Source organism: Zootoca vivipara, chromosome 12, assembly GCF_965207765.1.
Source record: "Zootoca vivipara chromosome 12, rZooViv2.hap1.1, whole genome shotgun sequence".
Lineage (NCBI taxonomy): Eukaryota > Metazoa > Chordata > Lepidosauria > Squamata > Lacertidae > Zootoca > Zootoca vivipara.
The window spans coordinates 15,644,780-15,659,430 of record NC_142595.1 but is presented as its reverse complement, the minus strand read 5'-3'; the positions used below and the strand labels follow the sequence as shown (position 1 = coordinate 15,659,430).

Genomic DNA, 14,651 nt, shown 5'->3' with positions numbered 1-14,651 from the left:
AAAAGCAAACGAACACGAATTATTCCTTGCAGCTGCATTGAAGGTGAGGGTAGAGGAACATGCAATCCCAGGGCAAGAGGCTGGAGTTCATTTTCATAATGCTAAACTGTGGCTTAGTGTTATGACCAGACATGTTATCCCCACAAAGTTCCCTAGGAATTGTAGTTGTGAAGCACCTGTTAAAAATTATTTTCCTCATTAGAGAACTACAATATTCAGGGTGCTCATTGGTACTGGTGTGTGTGGAGGGGGGGATGGGTGTAGGGGAGGAAATATAACCATGTAGCCAAACTGTAATTCTATATACCATTACCTGGGACTAAGTCCCAACTGAACTCAAGAGGACTTATGGGTGAGTGAGTAGGCATGTTATCTAATTGCACTGCAAATCCTTTATGTTCGTAGTGGAGGAATGTTAACAGCATCCACCCTGAAATCAAACTCACCAACATCTGAGTCCCGGTGGCTCTTGATCAGCTCTCCCAGCTCAAAATTCCCTGTAATGACCGCAACCTAACATGGAGAGAACATGTGTATGCGCAATGTTTATTTTTCTCCAGGAGCACTGACAAAACTGTACAAAACTAGGGATCTCTCAACTTTGGTTTGTTTGAGAAACTCAAGGCTGCAGTGATTGGATCCCTCCATTTGGCCCTCTGTCGCCGGAATCCACTAGCTACCCAACGTAAGGCCATTTCTTAGCCCACCCTGCGGGCTAAAACTGGGAAAACTTGTGTCCACTTCAAAGTGGAGATTTCACATTATGGCTTGCTTCTTCATGCACCCAGCTTCCCAATCCCTGATCCTGAAAAATTAAATGTCAGGGAGAGCAGTTTGAACATGGGTTTCCCCTGAGTTTTCTATGGTTCAATAGTAGTATATCATCATCATCATCATCATCTTTCATATGAACCCTTGTCTGCAGCTTGGGGTGATGCAGTCCAGACACAGGTTAGGACAGTCTTGTAAATAAGTCCACTAAAGTTAATAGACTGCCATTTATTTATCTTTTCCCTAGTACAGTGGTGCCTCGCTAGACGAATTTAATTCGTTCCACGGGTCTTTTCTTATAACGAAAAATTCGTCTAGCGAATCCCATAGGAATGCATTGATATATTTTTTTTGCCCATAGGAACGCATTAATTGAATTTCAATGCATTCCTATGGGAAACTGCGATTCGCTAGACGAATTTTTCATAAAACGAATTCGTCTAGCGAGGCAACCTCCGCTCGAAAAATCCTTTCGTTAAGCGGAAAGTTTGTTAAGCAGGGCATTCGTTAAGCGAGGCACCACTGTATAGGGTTGGAGCTCTTGCATCATTCCTGGGTTGCCTGGCAGAGGAGCAACAGAGGACCCTGTGTGAGCCTTTTGACTTACCTGCATGCCACTCCTCCTTACCCAAGCTAGCACACCTCACCTGCTGTCTATGAGAATGTGCCCAATTCTTCACCATGCCTCTTTCCCTTCCTAATTAAACATACACCTCGCCTTTCCTCCATGGAGTGCAAGGTGGCCTACAGGGGACTCCCAGCCAATCTCCTGTCCAGGTCTCCAGCATATCTGCGGAATATGGCCCTTAACTCATGCAGAGCTCAAAGGAATTCTGGGTCTTAACTTACTCAGTTTATACCACTGTATTGTCCAGGGCCCCATGCCGAAGATACGCTCACATTCTCTCACTCAGTCTAGACCCAGAGTTGGCTGCTTTAGCTGAGCTGCTGCAGGCCAAGGAGATGTTTGCAGTATATCAGCTAAAGGGAGGGGCTGTGGCCCAGCAGTAGAGCATCTCCTGTGCATGCAGAAGGCCCTTTGGGGGGGGGGCGATCCCTGGCATCTCCAGTGCATCTGGTAGGGCTGGGAGAGGCCCCCAGCCTGAAATCCTAGAGAGCCGCTGCCAGTCAGTGAGAAATCACTCAGCTAGATGGACTTATGGCCATTAGCTCAGTTTAAGGCAGCTTTCGATGACTTCTATGATTCCTACAAGCAGGGCAGAGCTACTGGTCCTATTTGCCTTCAGAACTCCCAAGCACCCTTTTTTGCTACAGTATTTTTAACCAGGGCTAGGGGGACTGTGAGCTCCATCTGATGGTTTTTGGGATTTAGTGCAAGGAGGAGATGGAGAAACTGATCCTTCCTCGTGTCTCCTATGCTATGCAGAATTAATGACACCGAGGCGCCAGTGCTGGCGACAAGGACGGTGAGAGCGCCTGGTTCCAGGTCTACAGAATCAGCCAGCAAAAGAAATGTACCTATTTCCTTGTGAAAAGTGCAGGGCAAAGAGTGCAGGGCAATCCCAACAAAACGAAACCAGGAAACTATTATTCCTTAGTATAATAGATCCACCTAAATCCACCAAACACCCATATTGACATGGTCTAGGGCAGAGACAAGACATTCAGGGGCTCAGTCCTGTGATGTCTTGGTTCCGATTAGGTCAATGTGCCCCACTCTCACTCTCCTTGAACCCCATTCACCACACACACCTGGAAGGCAGTCTGACCATGGTTGTTCTTGATCTCTTTGTTAGCTCCCCGGTATAGCAGGATGCGGGCACAGCTCTCCTGGGAGATAGGGGAGGAGAAAGAGAAGGAATGAATAAGGCACATCTTCCATCCATGCTCTTCTCAGTGGACAAGTTGCCAGCAGCTAGCTCAGGCCCGTCCTAGCCATAGAGGCTAGTGGCGCGGAGAACCACGGCGCCGGGCACTGGAAGGGCGCCAAGTGAGCGCAGGGTTCCGGCGATCTGGCCAAGACTGCGCTCCACGAGCTGAGAGGCTGTGCCGCGTCTCTCTCCTTCTCCGAGGACTCCGCGCTGCGCCTCCTTCTCGTTTCCCCAGCGCTGGGTTCCGCTCAGTCGAGCTTCGCCACCAGTGCGCGCACAGCGCCCAAGCAGCTCTTGCTGGTCTCGCGGTGCGTGCGCTGGTGGCAAAGCTTGACTGAGTGGAACCCAGCGCTGGGGAAACGAGAAGGAGGCGCAGCGCGGAGTCCTCGGAGGTGGCCTCCCGCTGCTGCCGCGGTCCACTTGGCACTCCCTTGGAGAGGCTCTAGAGGGGGACGCTGGAGGGACCTTAGCGCCAGGGCGCTGGATGGGCTTAAGACAGCCCTGAGATAGCTAGAGCAGAGAGGGTTCACCTGTGGCACACCGAGTGCCGTGTGACTCCAACTCCCATCAGCCTCAGCCAGCACAGACAATGGTCAGGGATGATGGGAGCTGTAGTCCAACAACCTATGGCAGTTTACAGGTTAACAACCCCTGATCAAGAGATCTGCAAAGGTGGCAAGAATGTGTGTGCATCGGTAAGTCCCAACATGGGTTAAATGAGATTATTATAAGACTACAGTGCAAAAAGTAATGTAAACATCAATTGCTCTGCATGCTTTTGCCTCTGACCTCACCCACCAGTCAAGTAACTCCTGGAAGGCTGCCCAGAAAATAATCCAGTTCTTGGGCTCAAAAAGGTCCCCCATCCTTGCTCTGGGTTCAGCCCACACTACCTATCACCTGGGATAGTGCAAGGGATAGTGCAAGGGTTGCTGAGACTGCTGGGTCTTTCTCACTGCCCCGCTGCTGTTCCCTTCCTTGCAAAAGGCAGCAACAGCAATCGGTGGTGCACTCAGGGCAGGACTTTAGGGCAGATGTCAAGAGCCCCAACTCAGCGGAATGATGAGGAGAGCCACTAAACACAGCAGGGCTGTCTTATAACATTTTGAAGTCCATGAAGTAATACACATTACCATCCAGTGGCGGAGCTTCATGCTCCGGCACCGGGGGCGGAGAGCAGGCGGGGGCGGGGCTGGCACGCATTCTGGGGGCGTGGCGTGTGTTCTGGGGGCGTGGCACGCCACCCATAGGGGTGGGGAGTGTGTTCTGGGGGCGGGGACCGCCACCTGTGGGGGCAGGGCGCCAAGCACGGGCAGGGGGGCAGCCACGATGGCGCCCAGGGATCGCACTGCCCAGGGCGGAGCGCCCCTATCACCCCACCCTTCCTACGCCTGTTACCATCTAAAGAGGAGGTGGAGGGGCATAAGAGGAGACAGACTTTGTGCTGGTCATTGTTCCCTGCCTTGCCCCACCCTCCAGCCCTAGGAGCAATGGGAAGAGGGAAGAGAAGAAGAAGAAGAAGAAGAAGAAGAAGAAGACGAAGAAGAAGAAGAAGAAGAAGAAGAAGAAGAAGAAGAAGAAGAAGAAGAAGAAGAAGAAGAAGAGTTTGGATTTGATATCCCGCTTTATCACTACCCAAAGGAGTCTCAAAGCGGCTAACATTCTCCTTTCCCTTCCTCCCCCACAACAAACACTCTGTGAGGTGAGTGGGGCTGAGAGACTTCAAAGAAATGTGACTAGCCCAAGGTCACCCAGCAGCTGCATGTGGAGGAGCAGAGACGCGAACCCGGTCCCCCAGATTACGAGTCTGCCGCTCTTAACCACTACACCACACTGGCTCTCAGAGGAGTTCAGGGATAATTTGTTAAATTGTGTGTCTTTGTTTCTCAATTTGTACTGTGTTATTTTATGCACTGTGACTTGCTATTTTTATTGATTGTAGCTTATAAATTATTTATTGTAATGGTTAAGAGTGAATTTCTGTTTAATCATTATTTGCTTTTACGTAATTTTATTGTGTACTATTATATTCTAATGGATTACTGAATATGAGTTTATTTGAAACAAGTTGTTTATTTAAAAGTTATGGTTTTTTTAATGACATTTTTGTACTGGATCAGATTATTATATGGCGCGTAATCTTTGTTGTTTCTTCAGCTTGCAAACAGCCTGGTGTATAGCAATATAGAAAGGCAGTATACAAATTAAAAAGTGAAATGAGATAAGGCCTACAGTATAAAGTGACCTAACTGCAGCACTGGCAGCCATAGCTGCCAAGTCTCCCGTTTTCCCTGGGAAACCCCTGTTTTCCCAGCTGTCCCCAGCCAAAAAAACGATTTTTTTTTGTTTTTCCCCGGTTTATTCTGGCGTGACGGCCATTTTGGAACTGGGCGGAGCATGCTCAGAAGCGACTTTTGATGCTGCTCCGCCCAGTTCCAAAATGGCCGTCGCGCTACTTCCGGTATGCTACTTTCAGTCCGGTCCCTTATTTTTCAGAGAGGAACTTGGCAGGTATGCTGGCAGCAACAGCAAAAGGGAAGTCTATCAGGGTCTCTTTGAAATTGGACAGCAGGTCCTTGTTGGGCTTATGGCCAATGACCCAAAATGGCAACCCCTGACTCTGAGTGATTCCTCCCCACTGCCTGCCCAATTACCACAAGTTCCATCCCAAATAGGAAAGGCAAACCTGGATTGAACACAGCAAAAGCATCGGCCTGACCATTCTCAAACTGTTGTATATATGGGAGTTGGAGATCAATTTCGTTCATGTTTTAATGAGAAACTACCAAATGCGCACTTCACAGAACCAAACCAGTATGTGAACCGAAACACAATCGTTCTTTGAAATCGGCACTTCTCCGAATTTTGCGGTGCAGTTTGCCAACCAGACAAGATGTACAAAAATGCATTATATATTAGGAGATATTCCCCCCCCCCATGTGTATTGCTGGGGAAAACGTGCAAAAGAACGCTGACCAATTTTCACAAGATTTTTTTTTAATTAAAAAAATCACAAGTTGCTGCAGGAAAGTGGAGAAACCCAAATTTAAAGATTTGGAAAAACAAGAAACCAAAACACAGAGAGAGGCCCACCCCTACAGGGCGTGTTATATGTGCTATATCTTCTTTTTCTACTTCCGCCGTTCCTACCTTGTTGTAGAGTGCGCAGATGTGTAGCGCCGTGTTTCCGGACGCATTCTGTGCCCCAGGCTCGGCGCCATAGAACAGCAAGTGCTCCAAGTGCTGTGAGTGTCCGTGCTGGCAGGCCTGGTACGTGGGGAAGCAGAGGTCAGGAATGGAAGGTGTGGGCTAGATGGTCAGATGGACAGGTGCCAAGTCACAGCCACCCCCCTCAATCTTTAGGCTTGGAGCCAACCCTGGCAGGAGACACACACAGGATGTTAAGATGGGTAACCTAGCCCTCTCAAGCACACTATCCGGGGCTGCCAGACAGGGCATCTCAAGAGTGCCTGGAAGCTCGGCCACTACATGCTGGCCCTTACCTGGTGTATCTCTTGCCAGCCATTCTCATCAGTGGCGCCAATGTGTGCTCGGTTGTGGAGCAGAAGCTCGCAGCAACGCGGGTCACCTCCAACCATGGCCGTGTGGTAGAGCGGAGTCAGCCCGCGGCGGTCCTTGTAATTGGGTGAGCCTCCCAGGTCCAAGAGTGCCTGCGGGAGGAAGACAGGCCGGCATGAATGGCAAAGGCAGGTTCAGCCCAGGGTTGTTTCATGGCCCTTGGGGAATGAAGCATATCGCTCCGCTTGCAGTAGCTTATTGTATGGGCTTTTGAAGGCGCACCTGTTTACACAGGCTTTCTCTTGCTCATAACAACAACAACCATAATTTATTTATACCCCGCCCATCTGGTTGGGTTTCCCCAGCCACTCTGGGTGGCTCCCAACAGAATATTAAAAACACGATAGAACATCAAACATTAAAAACTTCCCTAAACAGGGCTGCCTTCAGATGTCTTCTAAAAGTCAGATACAGTAGTTGTTTGACATCTAACGGGAGGGCATTCCACAGGGCGAGAACCACTGCCAAGAAAGCCCTGTGCCTGATTCCCTGTAATTTCACTTCTTGCAGTGAGGGAACCACCAGAAGGCCCTCGGAGCTGGACCTCAGCATTCCTGACAGATGGCTGTCAAGACTTTGCTTAAAGACCTCCAAAGAAGGAGACTCCACCACACTCCTTGGCAGCAAATTCCACTGTTGAACAGCTCTTACTGTCAGGAAGTTCTTCCTAATGTTTAGGTGGAATCTTCTTTCTTGTAGCTTCAGTGTCCGGGATGAACGATGGGGGTGGAGACGCTCCTTCTTGACTCGAACCTCCTGTGTTAATTTCTGCACTGTTTTAATTGGATTGTTTTATTGCACATTTTAATTACATGTGCTTATACCTCAATGTTTGTGTCACTGGTTTTTATTATTGCACACTGCTTAGAAACCTATTTTGGCATTAAGCAATATTAAGAGTTATAATTATGATTAATAACATAGAATTGTAGAGCTGGAAAGGACCCTGAGGGTCATCTAATCCAACCTCCTGCAATGCAGGAATCTCAACTAAAGAGTGGCTGGGGAAACCCAGCCAGATGGGCAGGGCATTGATAATAAAATTATTATTGTTGTTGTTGTAAAGCATCCATGGCAGATGGCCATCCAACCTCTGCTCAAAAATCTCCAAGGAAGGAGAGTCCACAGCCTCCCAAGGGAGTCCGTTTCACTATTACTGTCTGGGGCAAGTGGCAAAGGGGAGCAAGTAAGGAAGAGCCAGAGATCGTTGAAAGGCTCTCAGTTCCGGCCCAGGAGAAAATAACTTAGCTGATCAACATGCAGCCTCCAAAAGCGTGACTCTTCCAAAAGTGCAGGCAGTGGCTCTCCCCACAAAACATGCACCATAGCTGTGGTCTTTTTTAAATGATGGACTACTGAACATGGCAGTCCCTGCACAGAGACCCCACTGTGGATCCACAGACTGAAAGCTAGACCCTTTGGCTAGCAAATCCAGCTGGCATGGAAACCCCCCTGTCACAGTGGTCGGATGGGACTACTTCAGAGTAACGACTCTCCACCGCTCTGCATTTTATCTTTTTATTGGTGCTGCGTATTTACAGTGCTAAAGGTAGAGCTATTTACAGAGACACATCTTTTCAGCTTTCATCAGAACCTCCGAATGGCTTTTGGCGCGTCTTGCGCCAGCATAACAACTTGGGGAGCCCCATCCTCTTCCTCCGACGCTTTCTGCGAAGTTCCGGAGTTGGGGGGATGGGTCTCCCCCCCTCTTTCCTCCTTCCTGTCCCACCTGGGACGCTGGCTCTTCTACCCTGCCAGAGCCTTGGATCCCACTTCCTGTTTCCCCACTGGAGCTGGAGCTCTCCCTGCTCTCAGTCGTGCTCTGGGCTGGGCTGGAACTCAGGAGGGGAGGGGCTTCGCGATACCCCTTGCCCCTCACATCCACCATATTGGATTATGCTTAACAGGGAACCCAGAAGATCTGCACGCGATACAAATCCTGGCATTAAGTTTGGCAGCTTCTTGCAGCAGCAACCTGTCCCGGCAAAATATTGTAAGTTCCTCCAGGCAGAGATCTGGCCCTGACATGAGAATCTAAGATGCTTTGAGCATCTTCTTATACTTCTCATATATGCTTATATATATATATAACAACAAAAGCATAAGGAGCTGGGAAGGTGGAGGAGATATACCGCCGCTGACATTTTCTTCCGCTCCCACATCTTTATTCTCGCATCTCCCAGTACTGAGAAGGAATTGACAATTGGCATTACCATCAGGGCTGGGTAGTGGTGGGAGCACACAGCTTTGTGTAGTGCTGTGGCTCCATCTCTCGCCCGGAAGTCTATGTGGGCACCGCCAAGGCATAGCAGCCGGATCACGTCAATGGTCCCATCCAGCTGGGCAGCTAACGTCAAAGGCGTCTCTGCAGGGAAACCACAGGGTTACTACTGTGAGGAGAGGGGCGGGTTGTGTGGTGGGCACCCTAGACTCCCAGACTCCCCCGCTTTGTGCGCCCCCCTCGATAGTTACCGCCAGTGTCGGAATCGTGGTAGTTGGGATCCAGCCCTTTGTCCAGGAGCCGCGCCACTTTCTCGGCCGCTCCATGCTGAACGTACTCCAGGAACTTCTTCAATCCCGTCTGGGGAAAGAGTTGCCAGTGACAGCCATTGTGGGGCGGGAAAGGGAGGGGACAGAATACTGCAGGTTGAAAAGAGGAACACAGTGGAGCTGGGCCTCATGGCCTCCCAGAGTGCCTTGTGGGCATGAGGGGCTCAAGCAGGGATACAGATGTTTCCTGCCTGCAAGGGCCCCGCTATTCATTTCCATGGAGAGTCCCAGGTGTGCATTCTTTTGCATTCTGGCTTATTAAATGCAACCTTATAAATAAGCTCACAGAAGTTACTGGCCTGTTTATTTAACTAGCCTGCTAAGAAACTAATGGCTTGCAGCTCTGTGCTAGCTCTGAAGGAGCGAAGGGGTGGCTTTTAAGTAAATCAGAATACTCTCATAATTTGTCTGGCCGGCACAGTATTTCCGTAGCAGAGCATACACGGCAATGGAGTTGGAATGCTGAAACCATAGCTGCTAAGTACCCCGTTTTCCCTGGGAAACCTGTTTTTACTTACCTTTTCCCGGTGGTCCCCCGTATCACTTCGTCTCCCGTTTTTCTCCTGCCGGCGGCCATTTTTCCCCCTGATTTGCCCTTCTATGGGCACAAATAATGGCCACTGCCGGCTTCAAAAGTAGCTTCTACGCATGACCGGAAGTGCGTCGACGTAACTTTCGGTATCGCCCTGCCCATCTATGGGTACCAAAAATGGCCGCCGCTGCCACCAGAAGTCGCGTCGACGCACTTCCGGTCATGCGTAGAAGCTACTTTTGAAGCCGCCGGCGGCCATTTTTTTGTGCCCATAGAAGGTCAAAGCGACACCGGAAGTTACGTCGACGCAACTTCCGGTGTCACACGGCTGCCGGTCCCGGATTCTGCAGTCCGGGACTTGGAAGGTAAGGCTGAAACTGTACTAAAATACGGGATTTTTAAAGCCAGCTGCTCTCCAGACAGATATTTTTATTTCTATGGGGGTTTGGGGGAGTTGGGGTGTGTGTGTGGATATGTTGAAAGGTCTCTCTTCTCTCACCTTAGTGTGGAGTTTTGCCAGCTGCTTCTCATCCAGGTTGGTCTGCTTGTAAACTCGGGTCTTGTAGCGGAACTGAAAGAAGTGAGGAAAGGGGAGAGAGGGGGCTGTTATTAGAGTGGCACATCATGACACCTAACCATCTCTCCAGAGGCATGTCCCTCAACTCTAATCTCACACTTCCATAAGAAGCTCTCAGGGTGTTTCAAGCAAAGATGAATTTCCCACACAGAAATCACTTCTATACAAGGACCTTCAAGTGTGGTTCACCATTGATGGAGACTAGGATATGTGTCAGGCAGGCAAAACTAAATATAATTTCCTCAGTGCCCTCCAACATTTCACATATATTACAACAGGGATACTCTGTCATACTTCTCACATCCCAGTTCTTACGCCGGGGGTCACTGCCCCCTCAGAACACAGGAAGCTTGAGTTATATCAAGTAAGATCTGTCACAGCTAAAAATTGGCCGCTGTTTCTTTAATACAAAAGGAACTGAGTCAGCATGAGTCAGCAGCCTACAATGAATCGGCAAAGCTTGCATGACTCATGCAACCTTTCACCTGCATAAAGGTAAAGGTAAAGGACCCCTGACAGTTAAGTCCAGTTGCGAACAACTCTGGGGTTGCAGCGCTCATCTCGCTTTATTGGCCAAGGGAGCCGGCGTTTATCCACAGACAGTTTTTCTGGGTCATGTGGCCAGCATGACTAAGCTGCTTCTGGCGAAACCAGAGCAGCGCACGGAAACACCGTTTACCTTCCCGCCAGAGCGGTACCTATTTATCTACTTGCACTTTGACGTGCTTTCGAACTGCAAGGTGGGCAGGAGCAGGGACCAAGCAACAGGAGCTCACCCCGTTGCGGGGATTCGAACCACCGACCTTCTAATCGGCAAGCCTTAGGCTCTGTGGTTTAGACCACAGCACTACCCGCGTCCCCTTCACCTGCAAATGCCTGTATATATAGAGTGGTCATTGATTGTGTGTGGTGTGGGTTTGTTGGGTGGTTGAAACTGGTTGAGTTGATATGTACAAAAGCTGTCGGTCGTGGTGGAGAAGAAGATTTTAAGAATAAAAGCAACATTCTGCAAAGTACTCTTTCTCAAGGACTCCTTGTGCCGACTAGGGTTCGAAGACCAGGCAAAGGAGGTCAGAACCTTTTCCTTTTCAAACACTGACAAGATCAATGGTCTATCTAGCTCAGTATTGATGCCAACTTTTTTGGACTACAAGTCCCATCAGCTGCAGCCTGGGGCTGATGGAAGTTGTAGTCCAAAAAAAAGCTGTAAGGCACCAGATTGGGGAAGGCTGGTTGGTGTACATGGACTGGCAGCCGTGCTCCAGGAATTCAGGCAGAAGCCCACCCTGGAGATATCAGGACTAAACCTGGGACCTTCTACATGCCAAGCAAATGCTCTGTCACTTGAGCTACAGCCTGCCCAGTGCTCTTTCCCACTTGCTGTGTGAGCTGCATCCATTTACTCTGCCGCAATGTGCCCTGAACTGTTTTAAAAGCCAGGACCAGGAGGGTGTTGATTCTTTTCATTAAAGCTATGCTAGGAAAACTTGACTGTTGCACACTGACTGTATACACTTCAAAGCGAACTTCATCAGCTGAAATATGTGAAATGGCTGCAGAGCACGCAGTACTCTTTCATGTCCAGGCATGTGCATTTCCATGCAGGTGCGCTAGAGACAAGACCATACATTCAAGGCAACATCCTATGCCTCTTTGAGACACACAACTTCCCCAAAGAATCCTGGGAACTGTCGTTCCCCCTGCACATAGCTTCAAGTTCCCAGCACCCTTAACAAACTACAGTTCCCAGGATTAATTAGGACAAGTAACGTGCTTTAAATGTGTGCCGGATGCCCTTGAAATGTACGGGGTGGGTCTGCCCAGTGTGTCTGGCCCTCCCCGCGACCACAGATTTAACATCTATAGATCTGGAAGAAGAATGTCAACTCCAGATATCTGTATGATTCAGTCCCTCCCACTCTTCAAGTAGCGCCTCGAGACATATCTATTTTCTCAAGCCTTCTCTAATTCACTGGATTCATCTCCCTCTCTCTGTTGCTCCCCACACACCTTCCTTTGCCTCATATGAGTCTATATATTTAGAATGCAAGCCTATGGTTTTATCATTGCTAATCTTAGGTTTTATACTGAATGCATACTGGGGCAGACCCAGAGACAGCAAGTCATTCTTCAATTTCATTGAAATCAATGGGATAGATTAGTCATTACAAAGTCTCGTTGATTTCAGCGGGGCGGGGCGGCGGCGACTCCAGCTTCACTAACTTCTGGATCCTACTCACCACATGTTTTTATTTAGAGTTGATGTATTGTTAGGTACCCTTGATGTGTTGCTATGCACTCATGAAACAGACAATTTTGTGATATACATCATGTGTTGGGTCCAGCTTAGTTTTATTCAGGGTAGATGCACTGAAATTAATGGACCTCAGTAGATGGCCTAGTTGGCTAAAGCGTCATGCTGATAACACCAAGGTTGCAGGTTTGATCCTTGGATGGGACAGCTGCATATTCCTGCATTGCTAGGGGTTGGACTAGATGACCCTCAGGGACCCTTCCAACTCTACGATTCTAAGTTAATTGTTTCAATTAGTTTCACTGGGTCTACTACGAGTGTAACTAATATTAGACACAACCCTTAACGGGACTTTGGTCCCATCTGGTCCCTGAGGCTCTCCTACTTGACCTTCTGCTTTAGAGTTCCTGGCTTAAAGAGGGAAAAGTGGCAGATTGTAGGCCTGGGGTTTTTATCTGAATCAAACCTGGTGTGTGTGTGTGGCAAGAGGAGCTTTTTACCCTTTGACTCCCAAAGTGGGTCTCAGTGCCTGCAGTTTGCCTAAAACATAGGACCCCTTGAAAAGGGCTACTCTGACCAGCAGTGGTTCCTCAGGTACTCAGACAGGGATTGTTCATATTACCAACACCTGACTCTTTTAAACTGGAGAATTCAAGGATTGAATGCAAGACCCCTCTGCATGTAATGTATAGTGACAGTCCACCCTCCAAAATTTGTATATGTCCTGCCTGTAGCCTACAAATCTAGATTACAAATCTAGGGTCCTTCCAACTAGGGACATACATTTAACATTCCCACATATTATTTTGTTGTGACACATTTAATTCAATTTTGTTACTCTTTATTTCCCAAACATTATTATTATCATTAATTATTATTATCGGCATTATTATTTCTAATGACTGATGAGTATTTGCAAGCGTTATGAATGCGGTTACTTGAAAAATATTGCCTGTACTGTTGTCATGAAATCTCATACTGATGGTAGCATTATACTATATGCCACAATGAGTCTATCATACCAATTTTAACTATCCTTGCCTCTACCTCCCAACTATCTTAAAACAAAACAGTTATCTGTCTCCAAATTTGATAGAGGTCGGAAGGAAAGACATCCAACTTTCAAAAAAATGGGTAAAAGGTTTCACCCTTTTATTTAAAATAGTCATATTTTGTCTTATTGCCTGACAACAGGCCTACCAACATGCCTGGTTCAGACATAATGCTAAGCTATGATTTGTTGAGTCAAAGTGTGGTTTGTTTGAATGCTTGAACCCAGCTCAGTAGATTAACCATGGTTTATCTTTCTAGCAACAAACCATTGATGTAAATCAATGGTTTGTTGTTGGTTTATAAATGGTGGCTTGTTCTAACTACGGTTTGGTGTTATGTTCAAAATGGACAGCCTTGCTTAACCTTGGTTTGTTGGACCATTCCACTCTAGACCATACCTGCCAAGTCCCAGCCTGAGAAATAAGGGACCGGGCCAGTAATAGCAGACCGGAAATAGCGCTGCCGCCATTTTGGAACTGGACGGAGCATGCTCAGAAGTGACTTTTGATGCTGCTTTGCCCAGTTCCAAAATGGCCGCCACGCCAGAAGTCACACTGCAGCCATTTTGGAACTGGACAGAGCAGCATCAAAAGTCGCTTCTGAGCATGCTCCGCCCAGTTCCAAAATGGCTGCCACGCCAGTATAAACCGGGGGGAAACAAAAAAAATCTGTTTTTTCAGCTAGGAACAGCTGGAAAAACAGGGATTTCCCGGGGAAAACGGGAGACTTGGCAGCCATGCTCTAGACGCTTGACAAGCTACAGAAGCCAAGGGGAAGAACAACTGAAGAACAAACCAAGTTCTAGAGAAAAAACCCGTGGCTTCTTTTCTTGTCTGCGGGACAACTCTTGTGTCTCAAGCCATGGTTAAAGCAAATTATGGTTTAGCTTCATGTGTAATTGCAAAGAGAAAATTTAACACCCAATAAATATAATATTTTAAGGCAGTTGGGACTTAAGGACAGTTGGGACCTTGTGCGATTATAGAAAATGCTCTTTCCCTATTGCCTGCTGCTCAATGACTGGGGTGGTGGTGGATAAGGGTTTGCTGCGCCCTGGAACTGCATGGCCTAGTAACCAGGGCCAAATAGTTCCAGATGTTTGTCTCCAGGTATAGGATCTCCTCCTCACCTGGGTACCTGGGCAATTACTCACTGCTTCTCAACAGCAGTGGTGCGTAACTGATGAAAAACTTTAGAGGGTGGGAATGATGATATGAATACTGCCTGGTCTTGTGGTGGGAGAAGGGGCACCCAGAGGAAATTATCTTCCTAGCAAGAGTCTTCCAAATCATGTCTGAGCCTCTGTTGATCTTACTGATATTAGCACCTTTCGTTGGCTCTGCTTTTTAACTCTGCTTTGTATTATTTATACAACTGGTCGTTGTAAGCTGCCTTGAGGGGCTCAAAGGTGCAATAAAAAAATATTTTTATAAATAAAAGCATTTTTAAAGTGTGTATTGGGGCGGGGGGGGGGACAGCACTGACATCTCCTTTGCAACACTT

The 14,651-nt window shown here is 48.0% G+C and overlaps 1 protein-coding gene across 3 annotated transcripts in view; it reads right to left on the bottom strand.

Annotated features, from left to right (window-relative positions):
* SHANK1 (SH3 and multiple ankyrin repeat domains 1) overlaps positions 1–14,651 on the bottom strand; it is a 113,259-nt gene that overhangs the window by 58,683 nt on the left and 39,925 nt on the right. For all 3 annotated transcript variants that reach the window (XR_015946537.1, XM_088655022.1, XM_060281102.2), the window contains exons 4-10: positions 9,764–9,835; positions 8,655–8,763; positions 8,396–8,547; positions 6,107–6,274; positions 5,754–5,870; positions 2,485–2,562; positions 447–513 (exon numbers count right to left, since the gene is read on the bottom strand). Coding sequence is in view for 2 of the 3 variants with exons in the window: in XM_088655022.1 (XP_088511148.1) it covers positions 447–513; positions 2,485–2,562; positions 5,754–5,870; positions 6,107–6,274; positions 8,396–8,547; positions 8,655–8,763; positions 9,764–9,835 (763 nt within the window). In the remaining variant the exon portion in view is untranslated. The remainder of the gene's footprint in view (positions 1–446; positions 514–2,484; positions 2,563–5,753; positions 5,871–6,106; positions 6,275–8,395; positions 8,548–8,654; positions 8,764–9,763; positions 9,836–14,651) is intronic.